This window comes from Stegastes partitus, unplaced genomic scaffold (genome assembly GCF_000690725.1).
Source record: "Stegastes partitus isolate 25-593 unplaced genomic scaffold, Stegastes_partitus-1.0.2 Scaffold595, whole genome shotgun sequence".
NCBI lineage: Eukaryota > Metazoa > Chordata > Actinopteri > Pomacentridae > Stegastes > Stegastes partitus.
In genome coordinates this window covers 94,506-112,201 of record NW_007578326.1, presented here as the reverse complement: position 1 = coordinate 112,201, position 17,696 = coordinate 94,506, and the positions used below count along the sequence as shown (strand labels likewise).

Here is a 17,696-nt window from a genome sequence, read left to right as displayed (position 1 = left end):
CATTCATTTTATTTTACTGTAATTCAGCTGAAGCAACCTTTGAAATTCCGATGACACAACAGACAGAAAAAAAACAAACAAACAAACAAAAAAACACCTTCACACTCAGCTCCAATGACTCAAATGGGAAGCCAGGGGATGCACTATATGTGTGAGTGTTTGTTATGAGCTGCGTGCTGTTGTTCAGACTAGACGTGAAAGTGGAATAGATAACTGGCCCTAGGGAATCATGTTTTTCTCGCTGCTCTGGTGCTTCTAACTGTGCTGATGATGGCTTGCATTCAGAAGGTATTCACATTGAGTAGTAGTAAGGTACAAACATGCACAGTTACCTAGAGTGTTTTGCGAATAACAGCGACAGAAGAAAAGCAACACAGGTTTTCTAAAAAAAATAAATAAATAAAAAATAACAACAGCAGTGCTTGTGTACAGAAAACAACATCACTTGTTGACAAAGACTAACTTACTCCCATCCCACGCATAGATGCACACTCCTGTGTAGAGTATGTGATCATCAGGGGAGAGACAAACCTAACTTATGAGTGAAGCAGAGCATTGGTGGCCTGGTATTCTAAACAGGCCCTTGGGTGCTGAGTGAACAAGGGACACGGGCAACTTGCCAACCAACACTGTTGTTCTTAACACCTTCTTTAAATGCTTGAGGGAGTGCAGCTTTAAAGTTGAGTAAAACATCCAGCTTCCAGGGTGCTAATAGATGGGTACTTACCAAAATTTTAGATTAAAAAGTCTGAGGCCAATAAGTGAGCTTAGCTGGTTACAAATGAAAAGCAGTTTGTAGTCTGTGCAGGAGTTATCCAAACTGGGGCAGCGTTACCTGAGAATTTCCCCTCACATACTTTTTCCAAATTATGTTTTGACAAATTAAAAATAACTGCGGTTGCAAGACAACTGACTTACATGACTTTATTTTTATTACACTACACACAAAACTTTGAGAACATGTAAAAGATGTTATGATAAAGGGTCCAACAAGGGAGAATGCTGACAATCATCATATTTTGTGACTTCTGCTGCTCCTTTCTGTGTTAGTTTGCCGCGCTCACTACGACATTTACAACAATACTAAACAGTGTGCTACATAGCAATACATACACATTCAAAGTCTCAGACCCCAGTAGACTTTGTGGCCTCTGTGGATCCTGTACGTCAGCAATGTATTTCAACAGCACCAAAAATACATCTTACTTCACTGGGTTCCATCAACTAATTCCTTCCTCCACTTGTAGTCTATTCCTCCCTCAATCCCCCATCCAAGCCCCGACCCCACCACTCCCGTTTGTGCATCCAACCCTGCGTGTTTTCCTGCCATTCTTCTATTGCAGCTAATTTTAGATGAAGGAAAGAGTTCTGTCCACATCTGCTAGTCATTCTTCAAGATGTGTGTGCATGTGTGTGTGTGAAAGTGTTTAGGGTTGAGAGGAGAGAAAAAGGAAACTGGGAAAAGGTCAAAAGGAGAAAGAAAAAGAAAGGAGAGGCAAACTGAATGAAGAGCAAATAAAAGCAACGGCATAAAACAACCAGGATAAAGACGGTTACTGTCACAACCAGAACAAATGTCCATCATGAGTGAAATGCAATTACTTAAATTTAGAGTGTTTTTCTCCACATTTACTCAGCAGTGGTGAACCACAAGTGCAACAAACTGCCATCACAAGTAAAGAGAATGTGAAATAAACAAAACATTATAATTTAGCTCAATTTGCCCTAAAAAGCAGTGACAAACATAAATGCAGAGTGCTAGGAAACTGTGCTCTCGTTTATGACCAAAAGTCATTCAAATTCCCCCCAGAGTTGCTGTGATTGTCACAAAATAACTTTTGTGGAGCAGAATAACCCCACGCAACTCGTTATTTTTCTTCACAACTGTTTATGTTGTTTTAATGAGACAACATGAACCTCTGCTTAACCAGCTAGAGATACAGAAGTCCAGTTAAAGATTGAAATGTATATCTATTTAGCAAAAGTACACGATAAGTAACACCTCATTAAAACAGACTATTTGCTTGTCACGAAAGCCTCGTGCTTAGATGAGGTAAGTGGTTCAATTTCCCGGCACATAAACTCTACAAGCTTGGTGTTTATAGTGATCAGTCACTGGATGGCAACCCATGCTGGCCAATTCAGTAAATACAACATTCATCAATGTAGATTATAAAAAAAATGTCTGATTTCCTCATTTCCAATCAGAGAAGGCTACATGCGTCTGCTGTGAATAGCGACCCCAAAAATGGCTTGTTTTGTCTTAACTAGTGGTCTGGCGTCGCCGTTTACATTTTTACCTAGAATGGTAAGAGCAATTGTCAAGAAAAAAACACACTGTCGCATATACACATAGACAGGAATACGCATGCACACTGGCATGGAAGTGCACACTGCATTCACACATACAGGCTTCTGGCAGTCACCACTGTGCGTCACAGCGAGCTGTGAGGGGGACACAGAGGGCAGAGAACAGCGTGTTTATGTGTGTGTGTTTATCCCATCGTAAACAGGGACAAGAGACACATGCCGTGTCACCGCCTGTCACCACATTCTCTAATTCCCCCACTGTTTTCGCCCTTCACTCACTTTCTCCTGTCTTCCATCAAGCCCTTGTCCTGTGCCCTTGCCCTTGCCTTGCGCCCCTTCGTCTCCTCCCCTGCCTCCTTCTTCTCCTGTAACCCCCGCCCCACTTGGTCAGCTTGTTAAGCATGTCTACTAAAGCTGATTAAGTAGTGTTGATCAGCCTTACGTAACACTCACCTCGCACAGACATTGCTGCCAGCCAGCCAGCATACAATCTTTGTGCCTCTGTGTATGTGTGTGAGCGAGGTTTAAAGAAATCAGAGGAGGAAACTTTGCTTTAATGAACACTGCTCGGCATTTGCAATTTCAACACACATGCATACACATGAGCCTGTGCACACGTATTACGGTAACACTATGACTTTTTGGGCCGAAGCCAACTCGGCGCAGGATCTCATTGATATGCATATTTGACCGCAAGGTTGGAATGTGCACATCAACGTGGTCTTCCCGGGTCTTTGTAAATGTGTGTGTCAGCGTGCATGTGTGCCAGAAAGCTACCAAAAAGAGAAGACGCACCACTACACTGAAGCATGGGCTGGGACGGACACGCACACACATGCACACACTTGATGTGACAGACTGCCAGCGGGAAAACAATGAAAAAAAAAACAGAAACATACACACACATATACTTTAACACTACGTCGGTGATGCGCATAAAGCGTGCCCTGCACCTGATTAATTGGTGGAGTGATTGAGTTAACAAGGCAGCGCACAGGCAGGTTAGAAAGGTTTACTCGTCCAGCTTCTCTTTTCTCCTCTCCTGGTTTGCTCTTGCGCTCTGCCTCGTGGGAAAGATTAGAATCCTCAGCTGGAGCAAATAAGGCTGGATGTTATGCAAGAGCCAGAGAGAGGGAGGAATAGAGAGAGAGAGAGAGAGAAAAAGAGAGACAGAGAGAGAAAGACAGAGAGAGGGGCTGATGATGATGTAACTTGAGAGAGGAGCAAAACACAGAGATGAAGGGCAAGACAGAAAGAGATGAGAGAACCAACTACAGAGGTGTGTGACAGGAGTTCTTGAGGCAGCTGACGTTACAAGATGGCAAAGCGCCACTGCAGCCTCCAGTATGCACCTTACTGTACTATACGGTGCCAGTCACCCATCTAAACAATGGCAGCTGATTTGCACTACGAGACAATGAGCTCAGCTGTAAACACACAGCTGTCCTGCACTGACAGAGACCAGTCCTCTTCAGTGTCTTACATCTCTGCCCTGGGTGTACACAAAGTCAGACTACATCATGTAAGGTCAGTCTCAGGGTTTTGTTTGGTATTATTATGGCATTTCTGAGAGACGTGTGAGTTTGTGTTCTCTATTAAGTCTACAATGTGGTTTTGATAGGCCTGCCGGACTACGAAAAGTGGGTAGGGGTAGTGAAGTAACCCACTAACCCAACCAGAATGCCTAAAATGTAAATGGACGATACATACTTCATGTTTACTGTCATGCTGAAAATAAGAATGGCAGCAGATATCATCACTGTGACTTAATAGTGTGTGTATTTGGAAAATGTGATGCCGGTCTACCTTGTGTCCTGATACCTGTAAACTGAATAACTGCTGTTTGTTCATTTGTCTCTTTATAAAGAGATGATACTGAATGAACTCATCTGTCAAAGTATTGTGTGGAAGTTATTTGGTTTCGACATGACCAATGGAAAAATTGTAGATACAGATAAGGCTGGTTAGCCACCTTTAAAAACAAACAACGCAAAACCAAAAAAACCACACCTGCACTAACACTATCCTGACAACAAATCTTAAGTCAGCTGACAGCTTATTATTCAGTGAGGCAGCCGAGGCACTGCAAATGAAATTATTGTTAATTCTATAGTTTATCAATACACTATGTGGGATAAATTCATTTCAACTAATTCCTTGACAGTTTTCATTCATTCAAACTTAAAAAAAAAACCAAAAAACCTTTTAATTAAATATAAAGTAAATAGTTTAAAGTAAGTAAAGTATAAAACAAAATTTGATATTGACATTTACATAATTCAACAGCAGGAGGCTCAGGGTTACACAAAACTGTGCTCCTCTGAACTTACCTGCTTATCTTACTACTGATCAGGAAACCAGCTGCCACAGAACTTGTGTACGCCACCAAATTAAATCTATTTATTATATCTAATGCTACGCACTGTTTGTTCTAATTTTCTTCACACAATCAGAACAGGATTTTCGGATGTTCTTCTCAAATCGTGTATATCAAGTAAAAAAGAAACAAAAAAGAGACAAAGAGAAAAATTACAACAAGGAAATGGAAAAATGGGAAGAGAAGAAATGGGACGGAAGCAAGTTCATAGTGCTAAAGGACTGACTGGCAGAGACAGAGATAGAGACAGAATGAACTTTCTCCCCTCCGTCAGCATACTGCTTGGATGATGTTATGTAAGAGCTGAGTGTACACACACTGATTACCTCCACTCAGTAAAACTCATAACATGAAGCGCTACCTGACTGTTTGTGTTTGCATGTGTTATGTGTGGGTGGGTCCATGTGTATGGTAACATACAATGGTGATATCTCTCAGTTACAGGTCGCACACAAAGACCCAAATACACACAATCTACAGACATCATACATGTGAACTATGGTCCTGAGCACAGGTCAGACCAGCCACCAAAGTATAAGGTCACAGGTGGGTTCCCCATGAAGTGACTGCTATACAAGCCTGTGGTTACACTTCCACAGTGGCCCTATATACAATTATAATTAGATTTAAGAAATGGAAATTGTTGCTGTTGTAAAAAATATATATTTATTATGGGATTTGAATCATTGTGGCATGTGACTCATGTCTGGTGTGGTGTTTTAAGGTTTGTACACACCAGAAAGGTAGTGCACCAGCACCACCAAATTTCTATGTACAGAGTCAAGGATACTTACTCTCCACAAGCTGTGTAAAATTAAATAAATGTGACTAAGACACACCAACAATGCCCCACTAGCATTCTTTCCTTTTTTTGTAGTAAAACTCTTGCACATTAACCAGACCTTTGAATAAATCATGTTGAGTTATTGGGGAAATGTTGTTGTTGTAAACCAAACTATCGGTTTGATTTGGTTACTCATAAGGTGTGAACTGTGACCCAAAACATGACCTCTGAAAAAAAAAACAGTGTCACCAAAAGGCACAATGGAAATGTGGGCACAGGGATTCTCATTGTACTGGGTTAAATATTGACAGTCTAATATTATATGTGGCAAAAATGTGTGACTTATTGCCCAACCCTAAATTACACAGACAAACAAGTTTACACATTCACAACACTGACATCAATGAGTCACACATACACAAACGCACAGATCCCACATTCCCACACACACCTCTGCACTGTAACTCTTCTCAAAACTAACCTAAGGGAAAGAGTGTACCTTTGCACAAAACCTGGCTAATTCTCGGGCCAGACGAACACAATAACCCTTCTAACACAACACCCACACACTCACAGTGAGGATACTAGCTGGGGGCCAGCTGGAGAGTGTGTATGAGAGACTACAAAGACCCTAGTGTATATTAGTTTGTGTGTATAGGCAAAAGCAATTCACTAAAATTATGGTTTATAGCACTTCCAATTCATTTTCTGCACTCCTTCTGTAGCCTGCAGTCAAGAGTGTAATTTTTTGATTGGCATCTCTTGGCAGGCTGTAGATGCTACACTTAGGTCTTGTTTCCAAGACAACATGTACACAAAGTATTACTATTCACCACAAATGCACATGCTGGCAGCTAAAAACCAGACACGCCATGTTACGGAAAATATGCAAATAAAATCTGCTTAACGACATCCACAATAGATAAATAATTTGCCACTCACTATTTATTTTGCCATCATGAAAATTAAATAATTTCTTTAACACTCGTGTGAATGTGATGTGTCCCAGATCAGCTTTTAATCAATGGTACATGTAACAATTTGCTTGAATTTTCGTCAACTGGGCTTAAGAGCTCCCATATCCTTCTCCTCATATTCACCTTTTGCCAGTTTTCTCCTTCACCAGACTTGTGTTTGCCCCTGTTTAGCTCATCGCGTTTCCCTCCTTCTAGAGACTTTAAAATCCTTCCGCCATTCTTGATCCATTCTTCCCTACCTTGTTTCCCTCTCACCCTGTGACTGGTCAGGGGATCTAGCTCACAGTTCTCTAAATCTTTAATCTCCTAAACCAACAATCACTGTTTGCATATGTACAGTAGGGCTATGTGTATGTGTGCCCACCCCCATGCAACTGCATGGTTGTTACGTAATTTCACTGGGCCACATCTGATGCTAAAAATGGACATGGATAAAACTATTGTGACCGAGGGCAGGACTACTGTACAGAGGCAGTGCCACACATCACATATGTAGACACAGATGGAAGAGGTGAACAGAATGCTTAAATCCAAACCAAAAATGCACATTTTGAGCCATTTTCCTGTTCTGAATTCCAGCCATTTTATTGTTCAATAACAGATCATAAGTCTTCCAAAATGTAAAACGACACTAATTGCACACTCTCCAAAATGAAAACAATAAAGAAGGACTAATTTTGCAGCACAAACAAAAAACAAAACATGTATTTAAATTATGTGTATTGATGTTTTTAAACTATTAATTAGGTAAGCGATGATATTATATATAAAATGACTAAAATGAAGTAATCACTCAAACCCACTGCATCTGTTTCTGGTCCCCTGAACATGACAAACTTTGCAAAATAAAAGTTAGTTGAGCTAAACCCATTTTCCATTAAGAAATGTACTGCAGCCTAAAAATGCCATTATGAAGTAGTGAATGAAATTTGCTGTCAAAGTCTAAACAGAGATCTATGGTTTTAAGATTTTTAATTTAAATATATGAGCATATCTGTGTGGTTAAGAGGTTACAAGCACAGTCAGTGCAGCCTGCACAGTTGTACCATGTAATGTTACGGTACTACAAATATGGTAGTACCGTTTTGGAAGAGATCAAGGTGCAAAGCTGGATGGGTAAAGGAAACCACAACTACAACGGATGTACATTAAAAACTGCAGACTACAGATATGTATCCAAAATCACTGTCTTTGAATAAGTGTAACAGCTCTCCACCATTAATAATTTATTCAAACATTAGCAAATGACCAAGAGCACAGCTATCCAAAACTTTAAGTGTATGCGGTAAAGACAGGGAAAGAGTGCACCATATAAGACTAGCAAACTCACTTGTGTAGAAACTCTTGAGAAATACGCAATGAGATGAATCGGTTTCCAGTTTGTGTGTGTGTGTGCGTGTGTGTGTGTGTGTCAGTGTGTGTGTAGGAGGAAGATACGCTATATGATGTGCAGCACTGATGGCCATCTCTGTCATGAAAAATTAATCACTCTGCTTTCCTATAAATACCTTTCCAATGATCCGATGCATTATTCAGTTTCTCTTAGACCAGCAAACACACAGATACACAGGCAGAGAGATATGCACACACAAAACACACACATGGAGAGCAAAGAAATAGCCAGCGTCCTAGAGAGAGGAAGTCTAACATTTAAGAAGACGATGGCCACTGGGCAAAAATAGTCAGACGTTTGTCCTGCCCTAAGTGAAATCCACCACACTTTATTCTGAGAATGATCACCCATCTTATAAGGATGTGTGTGTTTGCGCGTATCATGTTTAAACTGTAACCTGCACTAAGGCCATTCTGCACCTGACTTTGAGCAGGTATTTTGGGGTTTCAAGCTGACTTGGGAAAAGTTAACACCTGCACTTACCTATTGCTAATATATTTAGGCAGTGACTGACAACTTTTATACACTATTTGAGTTTTGTTAGCAGATAACAATGCTGCATCTACTCAGCAAGGTATGCAGGCTGGTAAATCAGTTGTCTAGTTAACAAAAAAAAAAAGGCCGGGTAGGGTGACATGAAGCAAGAGTGAGGGGGAGAAGAGAAGAAGGCTAATGGAAGAGGAGCTGCCACTGGGGTATTAGTCCATAGATTGGTGACACAGAAATGATAGTGAGATGGAGGAGAGGATGGTGAGATGGGAGGGTCAATCGATTCTTAAAAAGGTTTCACTCCCCTACAGGGACATGTGCATCTTTGCGTGCACAAACACACAAGAGTCTATTTGAAATTAAAACACTGTCTCTCTTTCCAACACACACAGACACAAACACACACACTTTGCTATTGCTACTGGACAGATTGCCATTTGGCTGGCAATTATACAATGCCTACACAGATTCAGTCTTTCTATTTACAACAGTTTGGGACTTATTGTTCCCTCAAACACACACTTTTTACACTTTACATGGTATTCCAGCCTGAACCCTGCCTCCCAAATACATATAATTTTCTCACTTACATACAGACACATGGGCTGTGATGAGCGAGCTAACAGTTCAAAATAAGCTCTGACGTGCAAAAGAAACAGGTCTGAACATGGACAGGGAGAGAGACACAAGGTAATGCCAGCAGAGCAAAAGACAGGCAGGCAGAGGAAGAGGAAAGACTGGTTGAAAAGAAAACTCTTAACATGATCTTGCATTCCTTACATGGGGTGAAGGGAAGGAGAGCGAGGTGAGGAAAAGAGAGGGAGGACTCGGGTAAGGGAAAGAGGGGAGAAGGGGAGGAGGGTGACAAGAGAGAAAGTTTAACTTGGCGCCAGACAGCATTTCAAAACCAGACAGCCAACCACACAGACACACACAAAATATCGACACCACAAGTGGCACAGAAGTCCTTCTGGTGACTTCCCATCATCCAAAATTAGATTAGATATTTGCCCTCCACCCCTACTCCCTGAGTCCAGCACAGAGGCAGATTCCCAGATAAAAATAGCCAGAGGAACTATTCTAACACTGCTGCTTTTCTGCAGGGAGTGTCTGCTGACTGCACTGGACTTAAGGGGTTAGAGAGGGGTTAGGCGCTCCACTCACCATCTCCATGGATCAAACAGCCTGGGACAGTGGGAAAACACAGTCTGTATCACACTAATAGACACACATATGCACTAAATACATGTAATAAATAGATGATTTCTTTTTGTTTTGTTTTATTATTAAGGTTTCTATGCAAGAACACCAAAAGGAGGTGCAACATAAATCAAATGCACTGTATTAAACCATACCATGTTATGAATGAAGAAAATTAAGAGCACAACACTGCTTTAGGCCGAGTTCTCCCATTGACAAAGTGCAGCAACATCAACGGATGATGACAGCAAACTACTCTGTGTGAATGTGTGTGTGTGTGTGTGAGAGAGCCAGGCCAGGCAGTTGTAGTGTGGTTGGTGGTGCCATTGTTACGGAAAAGGATGAAGGAGGAGGTAGCTTAATGACTGTCTTACTGACTAAGTGCTGTCATGGTCTTGACAGCTTACATCCTGATTATACTCCAACCAGCAGAGAGGTGACAGTCCAGGCTCTAACATAAAGGACAGGCTATTGTGCTGTGAGGATCCAAAATAAAACCTCTCATCTGGAAGAATCAGAGGAATAAAGTTACCTGAACGTTGTGTGTGTGTGCGTGTGTCTATGTGTGTAATCAGACTCAGATCAGTTTCAGTGGCGCCACCGCCACCAAGAAGCTGTTACATATACCCACAAGCACCGACGTACAAGCATTGTTCACAAGTGATACCTTTACAGAGTTGCCCACCCAGAAAACCCTGCCTCTTTCATATACACACTCCATATTCTTTTACAACAACATGCCATTCTGCACATCACACTGAGTCACCTCTACAACAGTGTAGCTCTGTAACTCCACATATTACCTTACAATGCACATGTATGCGCAAACACAAACAGCTGCTCAATTGTGCAGGTCAATCCATGCACACCAACACACCCCACTGCATTCTCGGCATGAATTTTGATACCCATTTGAAAAGAGACCCTTGTGTGTTTGCATGGTGGAGTAAGTGTGGATTTTCATGCTGTGAACATGAAAAGAAGATACGAAGAGACGCTGTTTTCTACATTCTTGAATTAGTTCTGTCAATTTTATCCTCATGAGGTATGAAATATGTGTATAATGAATGCATACATGCCTTTGCGTATTACTACGGCTGTGTTCATGAAAGGCTTAAAGAGATAGTAACTGTTGTTTTCCCCTCATGTGTAATGCAGCACAGCCGGCAACTATTAACCTTCTAAGCAGGAATGTGGGAGGTCCAAGAATTCCAATAAAAAGCAGCAGTATGTATGAGTGTGTGTGTTGTGTACTTACACACAAGTTCTTCAAAAGTGTTACAGTTATCTGTCAACAATCTGTCCCGCTCAGACCCACTTCAGTTCCATTCCTAACCAATATCCAATAAAGTCGATGTGGGGTCATGCTGTGACAACAACCAATGGTATGGCAGTAAAACTAGGTTCGACTCACACATGGCCTCAGGACACATTTAGTTCTGCTATTAGTTATCAGCAGAAAAAGTGAATTTTACATTGAGCTCCTAAGTGTCAAACCTAACAACCAAACAACTGATCAAACAGGATGAAAAGCCTGATAATCTATAAGAATTGATGGTCAGATATGAGGTGAATGTGTAGGTCTCTGGGGCAGTAGGGCAAATGGGCCGAGAGCAGCGCTGGACAGCGGTCAGAGGCACATGGGCCATCAAGGGTAAAGCTGCCTTGTTGGCTATGGTCTCTCTGGTCTCCCTGGTCAAGGGCGGCACAGGACTAATGGTGGGGAGGTCCATTAGTGTCGACTGGCTGAGCACATTGTTCCCTTTAGTCACATTCCTGGCTAAATACAGACATTTCCACAACTAAAGCCCCTCTCGACCAGAAGTCATTTATCAACTTAACACCACAGAGGATAGGATAGGACCATATCAAAACTTTTATGAAGTGGGCCATGCCACCACTGCATTGCATTTTTTCTTCCCTGTTTGCTAAAAATCAATCTTTGTAAAGTTGAGAGTAAATTTTAATGTTTTCATACAACTTGGAATAAAATAAATATTCTCATGTGTTTTCACAATATGCCTAAAAGCTGTTATACAATCACTATAAAAAAACATATCCAGCCCCCTTGGAAAGTTTCCACCTTTTATTGCTTTTCAACCTCTAAACATGGTCAATGTAGTTGGCTTTTTTGACAAGAATTTTCAAAACAGGCTTTTTTTTTTAAATCCCAAAGTGAAAACAGATTTCTACAAAGCAATGTCTATTAATTAAAGATAGAAAACCTAAAATAAGTGATTGCATAAGTATCCACCCCCATCAAGTCAGTATTTAGTAAATGCACCTTTGGCCGCAATTACAGCATTTAGCCTGTGTGGATAGTTCTCAGCCTGGCTAATCTTGACTCTGTAATTTTACCTCATTTTTCTTTGCAAAAGTGCTTAAGCTCTTTCAGGTTACACAGCCATTGTAAGTGAACAGACATTTTCAAATTCAGACAAAAATTCTCAATTGGATTGAGGTCTGTGCTCTGACTTGGCCACTCCAGAACATTCACTTTGTTGTCTTTAAACCAATTCTGTGTAGCTTTGGCTGTATGCTTTGGGTCATTGTTTTGCCGGGAAAAAAACATTCTCCCAAGTTGCAGTTCTCTTGCAGACTTCATCAGGCTGTCCTGTCAGGATTTCCCTATACTTTGCTGCATTCATTTTGCCTTCCACCTTGAAAGCGTTCCAGGGTCCAGCTACCTGTAAGCATCCCACATCCTTATGTAGCCACCACCATTCCTTACAGTGGGAATGACATGTCTGTGATAATTTGCAGTGTTTGGTGTCTGCAAAATATAGCATCTGGTTTATGGCCAAAAAGCTTAATTTTGGTCTAAAGACTAAAGAAGCTTCTTCCAGTTGACTTCAGTGTCTCCCACATGCTGTCCTTTTTAGTCAAGATTTAATATGAGCTTTTCTCTCCCTCCTCAGCCACTGAAGCTAATAACTCCCTCAGAGGAGTCATAGGTGTCTTGGTTACCTCCCTCACTCGTCCTATTCCTGGACAGTCACTCTGCTTTTGAGGATGGCCTTCTCAAGGAATATTTACAAATGTGCCATATTTCTTTTCTTTTCCCTGCGGTGGATTTAACTTCACTAAGGATATTCAATAACTTGGAAATTTTCTTGTGTCTATCCATAAACTTATTTTTGTCAATAACCTTTAGAGGGAGTTGTTGTTAGTGTTCTATATTCTGCAGGGTGCAGTTAAAGCCAGGAGTACTGATTTACAAGTGACTGGACCTTCCAGATAGGATGGGTCTGATACTACAGTCACTTGAAACACATTCACCGCACTTGGATGACAATTGTTTGACTCCTAGCATCAATGCGCTGCAACTGTGTTTAACCAAGGGAGTCACTTTAAAGGGGGTACATACATATGCAAATCACTTATTTTACATTACCTTGCACACGTCAGTTTTAGTTTGAAATGAAAGAGCAATTTTTGTTAATTCTATTTTTTTTTTAATTACTAAATTGACCATGATTCAATGTTTGAAAGTAATAAAATGGGAAAATTTCCCAGGGTGAATACTTTTTAATCAAAACTGTATTCACATTAACAATCAAAATCACTTCTTGGAACCTAGCAGAATTTGCCAGCATTTTTGGTTTGGAAGATAACCAGGTTTGTTATGGAACATCATCTGCTTCAGGCTCTAAGTATAGCTGGCTGAGCCCCGATCACAGCAGGACACTATCCCATAAACCAGGTTGTAAAACTGTATTGGGATAGTAGGAGGTTGTGGTTTTGCTGTGGTCAGCACTGCAAGGGAGTTTTCACAGATAAGGCTAATCGCTGTGCTTATCATCACAGCGGTTTTTGAGATTGAAAAGCATATGCTTGCAATCGCACACATAAATCCACACAAGGAAAAGCTGAAATATTGCTCCCATATTCATTGCTCACAAGCTACCTTTTTGTTTTCTGTCCTGCCACATCATAAGAGAGGACAGTGTGTGTGTGCCTAGAAGAAATGGTAACATAACTTCCAGGCACATCAGTCACTCTGAGAGTTGGTAGTAGCACAAAACAATAATAAAAATTAAAACTACATAGCCGAAGGATTGGTACAAAACAGACTTGCCCAATTTTACCACTTCTTCTTTCACCTCAATTATACTCACACGTTTCATACATAAATGTAGTCTCTTCATGTGTCAAATGCACCACCAAAGTATGAGCTACTACGCACCATTATTACCACAATGAGAAGTCCCTGGCCCCACAAGTCCACACACAATCAGTCCCAGGCCCTGCCCCACTCCCACCATTGTCCCAAACTACACACACACACACACACACACACACACACACACCCACACACATACACACAATGGCCACTCCAGAGCCAGGGGTCCCATGATGCAATTCAATCTCACAAAGACACACACCAGTCCTCATCCCCTCAGAGAGAAAAAGGAATGATAGAGCTGGGAGAACTGTAACCCTTAAGGTGGGATGGAGGAAAACAAATGAAATACAAAAGCAGGGGAGGTGCAGTGTGTGTGTGTGGCGGGGGTGTAGATATCACATTAGGAGAGACAGATGATAGGGCAGTTATTAATCATAAGCACAGCTTTCAAGGTACATGCACAGGTGTATAGATGACTGTATCCGTACATATGAGATAATAAATACCACCTCCCTGCTGACTAATGCAACCTGTGGAATACCTTGCTTCTAACTAATCCTTGAGACTACATGAAACACTCGCAAAGATCATGTAAACACAGTATTTGGGTATAAACAGAAATTAAATATAACACTTTCCGACACCGCAAAACCAACAACAATCTGCCAGTAACAAAAGATATAGACCCAGCATTTCCTATTTTATCACATGCATTCTTCTTTTCAGCAGAAATCTATTTAGGCTAATAAGGCGGCTGTGGAAAACAGAAGTGAGAGGGAAGTGTCCGTTGCTGAAGAGAAAGGAGGTAAGCTTCACAGAGGCAGCAGCTTATCATATGGGACATAATCCTACATCAAACAACCCAGGAATGAATGATTACATTTTTTTTTTTTTATCCTGCTTGTATCTACAGACTGTTGCTTCCTTCAAATGTGGGATATACACAGGTTAAGGGTTAAAGCTTGTGTTCTGATTGCAAATGCAGCAACAGCAGGAGGCCAAACAGATCAGGATAGCAACTCAGATTAACAAGTTTAATGATTCAACTATGTAAAGGTGCTGCTATAGGATCTGACCTGTTGTTAAACAATGGCTTGAGACAAGAGTTTCCTGAGCAACAAATACTACCAAAGAGATTTGTCAATTAATCAACAGTATTATTCTGATTTAATAACCTGAGGAAATTCATGAATACACAGGACAACAAGATGTTGGCATATTAGTTAATTCAGTTATTCACCAACTACTGAAACATTTAACCACAAAGGATTTTAACAGCTGCTTAAGCATTTAAAGACATTTTTGGGAAAAAATGCCAAATGTTTATTAGTTCCAGATAAGATAAGCTGCTTTGTGTCATGTTGACGAAGTAAGCAAGACTTATTAATGAGCCTAATGTTTTTCTAATTAAAATAAAATAATAATAATAACAATTCCAAAAAAAAAAGTGAACGCAATGAAGAATGACAAAAACTACAGGCTATCCTACGATCACTGCAAGTAAATGTTAAACAATACTAGTTGGATTGCTGCACACAGGTTACACCAAACAGACAAGGGAACCTCAGTAAAGGACCAGTTAACCTTTACTGAATAGATAAATACAACCAACCTACTACAAAAACACACACTCATAGCAAATGCATACATGAAACCCATAACCTAAACACAATCAATTTTTAGTGCCTTCCCAGAGGAGCTGAAGCCATCTGCTGCCACACAAACACTGAGTTCCTTGTAATAAAAGGGCTACTTGTGGTGGGATGTAGTGTGATGTCATGGAGTGGGTGTGTGTGCAGGAATGTGGAGGGCTGAGGGGCTGAGGCTGGGTGCAGCGGGAGTCAGGAGGGGACATGGTGGGGGAAGGGAGGGGAACATCCCAAGTAAAAAAAGGGTCCTGCACCGTTTGTCAGTCTCTCACACACACACATGGCGCTGTGCCAATTCCTCACTATTAACTACTTAAAAAGCCATAGATTTGTTCTTGCAGGAAAAGCAATTATTAAACGCTCAAGTTAAAATCTAATGTTTTCTTTTATACAGTGGACATTAGACTAAATACTATAAATGACTGATATACTTTGCAGTGTTATAAAGTTGGGTTCTCCAGCTTTAAAGCTGTTCAATTTTGTCAACAGAAGCAACAGAACATTCAATCATTGACAGGTTTGGCGCTTTAAGAAAGCCCTGTGTCAAGCAGACAGCTTATGACTTATACCCAGAAATAATAAACTTGATAGAAGGCACACATGACTGTACTTCCACTTCCTCCTTTCTTAAGAAAAATTGCACTGGCTTCAAGAGAGCGAGGATCAAGAACAAACTTATGCAAGCATTTCAGGAATTAGACACAGACAGACTTCAGCTGACTGCTGGGAATCCCCTCCACCTCACTTTAATATGCTGACAGGCCAAATACATGGCAAATGTATGCTCAGTTAGTAGGTTAATATCAGCTTGCTCCGGGTATACCTGCCCTGATCCAATCACATCAACACCTCCACCAGGAGAACAGTCCTTCAGTAACTTATCAACAGGTCCACCTCTCTCTTCTAACCTGATGCACAAGTGCTTCCATGTTTCCCAGTCAATCCTCCAAAAGGTGCAGGATGGTAAAATTAGGTTGTCACGGTGACACAGAGGATGTCGCTTTAACAACTGTACAGTAGTTTAACCACTTCCTCTTAAAGTGGAGTACAGTACTCAACCTGCACCAGATTTTAAACGAAACCACCGATTGTTGCACTGCTCGTGAGAACAACTATCATCAACAGGTTTTCACGGCGGTTCTGATCGGGAGCGAGTGTTTGCTAATCATCTGCTTTGTTCATTAATCAGCACGGTGCTCAGTGTTAGCTTTACCAACAACAGCCACGACAAGTAAACATAGAAAGACAATGGTAGAGAGAAAAGAAAAAAAAAAGACATCTTATCGGGACTCCCGCAAACTTACCACTATCTCCAGGTGTTTTCATTCTCTCTGCTTTAGCCAAACTGGCAGGGCTGCTAAAGTTTGCTAAACTGGAAGAATTCCACCAAGTTGCTTGTGGAAAGAAAAGTCAGTCTCTCGGCCTCTTCCTCCCGCTCTTGTTTCCAATCTGGAAAACTAGGTGAAGATACACCGCAAACTTTTGTAGCTGCTTGCTTTAGCGGCTCTCTCTCTCTCTCTTCTCTCGAGCCGCCGCGCTCTCTCGGTCCGTTTCCCCCGGTACCTCTGCCAAACAACCACACCGACCGAAAGGGCTTGTTCTCTCCGCCGAGGACCGCGTTTGGGTCCTCCTCGCTCTCGTCCGGTAGCGTTGAGGTCTGTTCAAGTTGCGGCGGAAAACGGCCAACCGTCCCGACTCGAGCCAGCCACTGAAGCCGTTTTCTCTCTTCTCTAACAAGTTGTTCGGCTAACTGTCCGGCAGCTGCTTACTCCGTCTCAACTGCATCCTCGTCGCTGTTCGACATGACTCCGCCGCGGTGCTCTGTTACTTCTTTGACAGAAATTAACGTTAGAAAGGAGCCTCTCTTTCTTCACACACTTTTTCAGTCCTCCACTCACTCTCACACCACTCAGCGCTACTTTCTCCTCCCCCCCCCTCCCCCCCGTGCCTCTCTCCGTCCTCGGGGTGTCGTGTTTCGCTCGCTCTCATCTAAGTGGGTCCCGCCCACACTGACGGGAGACGGGCGGGGAGGAGGGGGGGCTAACGTGGCGAGTCACGCCCACTCACCACGAGCCGGGGCCCGGGCTGGCGTCACTGCAGCACGCGGCGTTGCCTGGGAGACCGTCATAGCGCGCGGCCGCTCTGTGACGTCACATCCGAAAGCTACGAATCAAGAGAGGCGCGAGTGCAGCCCCGGCTCGCGGCGCTCGTTTGCGTCAATATGGGGTTAAGGTATTAATTAATCCACTTCGGCGCGGAATAATTACACTCATTAAAGTACAAAAAAATAACACGAAACAGTCGGTAAGTGATTAATTCCGAAAACAGGGAATTTTAACTCATCATTACTGCATATCTTAGCGAGTGAGCCACCTTTCAGAGATGACATAG

General features: G+C 41.8%; 1 protein-coding gene across 1 annotated transcript in view; it reads right to left on the bottom strand.

Annotated features, from left to right (window-relative positions):
• Positions 1 to 17,211, bottom strand: part of erfl3 (Ets2 repressor factor like 3) — a 55,221-nt gene extending 38,010 nt beyond the window's left edge. The window contains exon 1 of the mRNA XM_008289132.1: positions 16,610 to 17,211. Within this exon, the coding sequence (XP_008287354.1) occupies positions 16,610 to 16,631 (22 nt within the window). The 5' untranslated portion in view covers positions 16,632 to 17,211. The remainder of the gene's footprint in view (positions 1 to 16,609) is intronic.
• Positions 17,212 to 17,696: the final 485 nt, after the last annotated feature.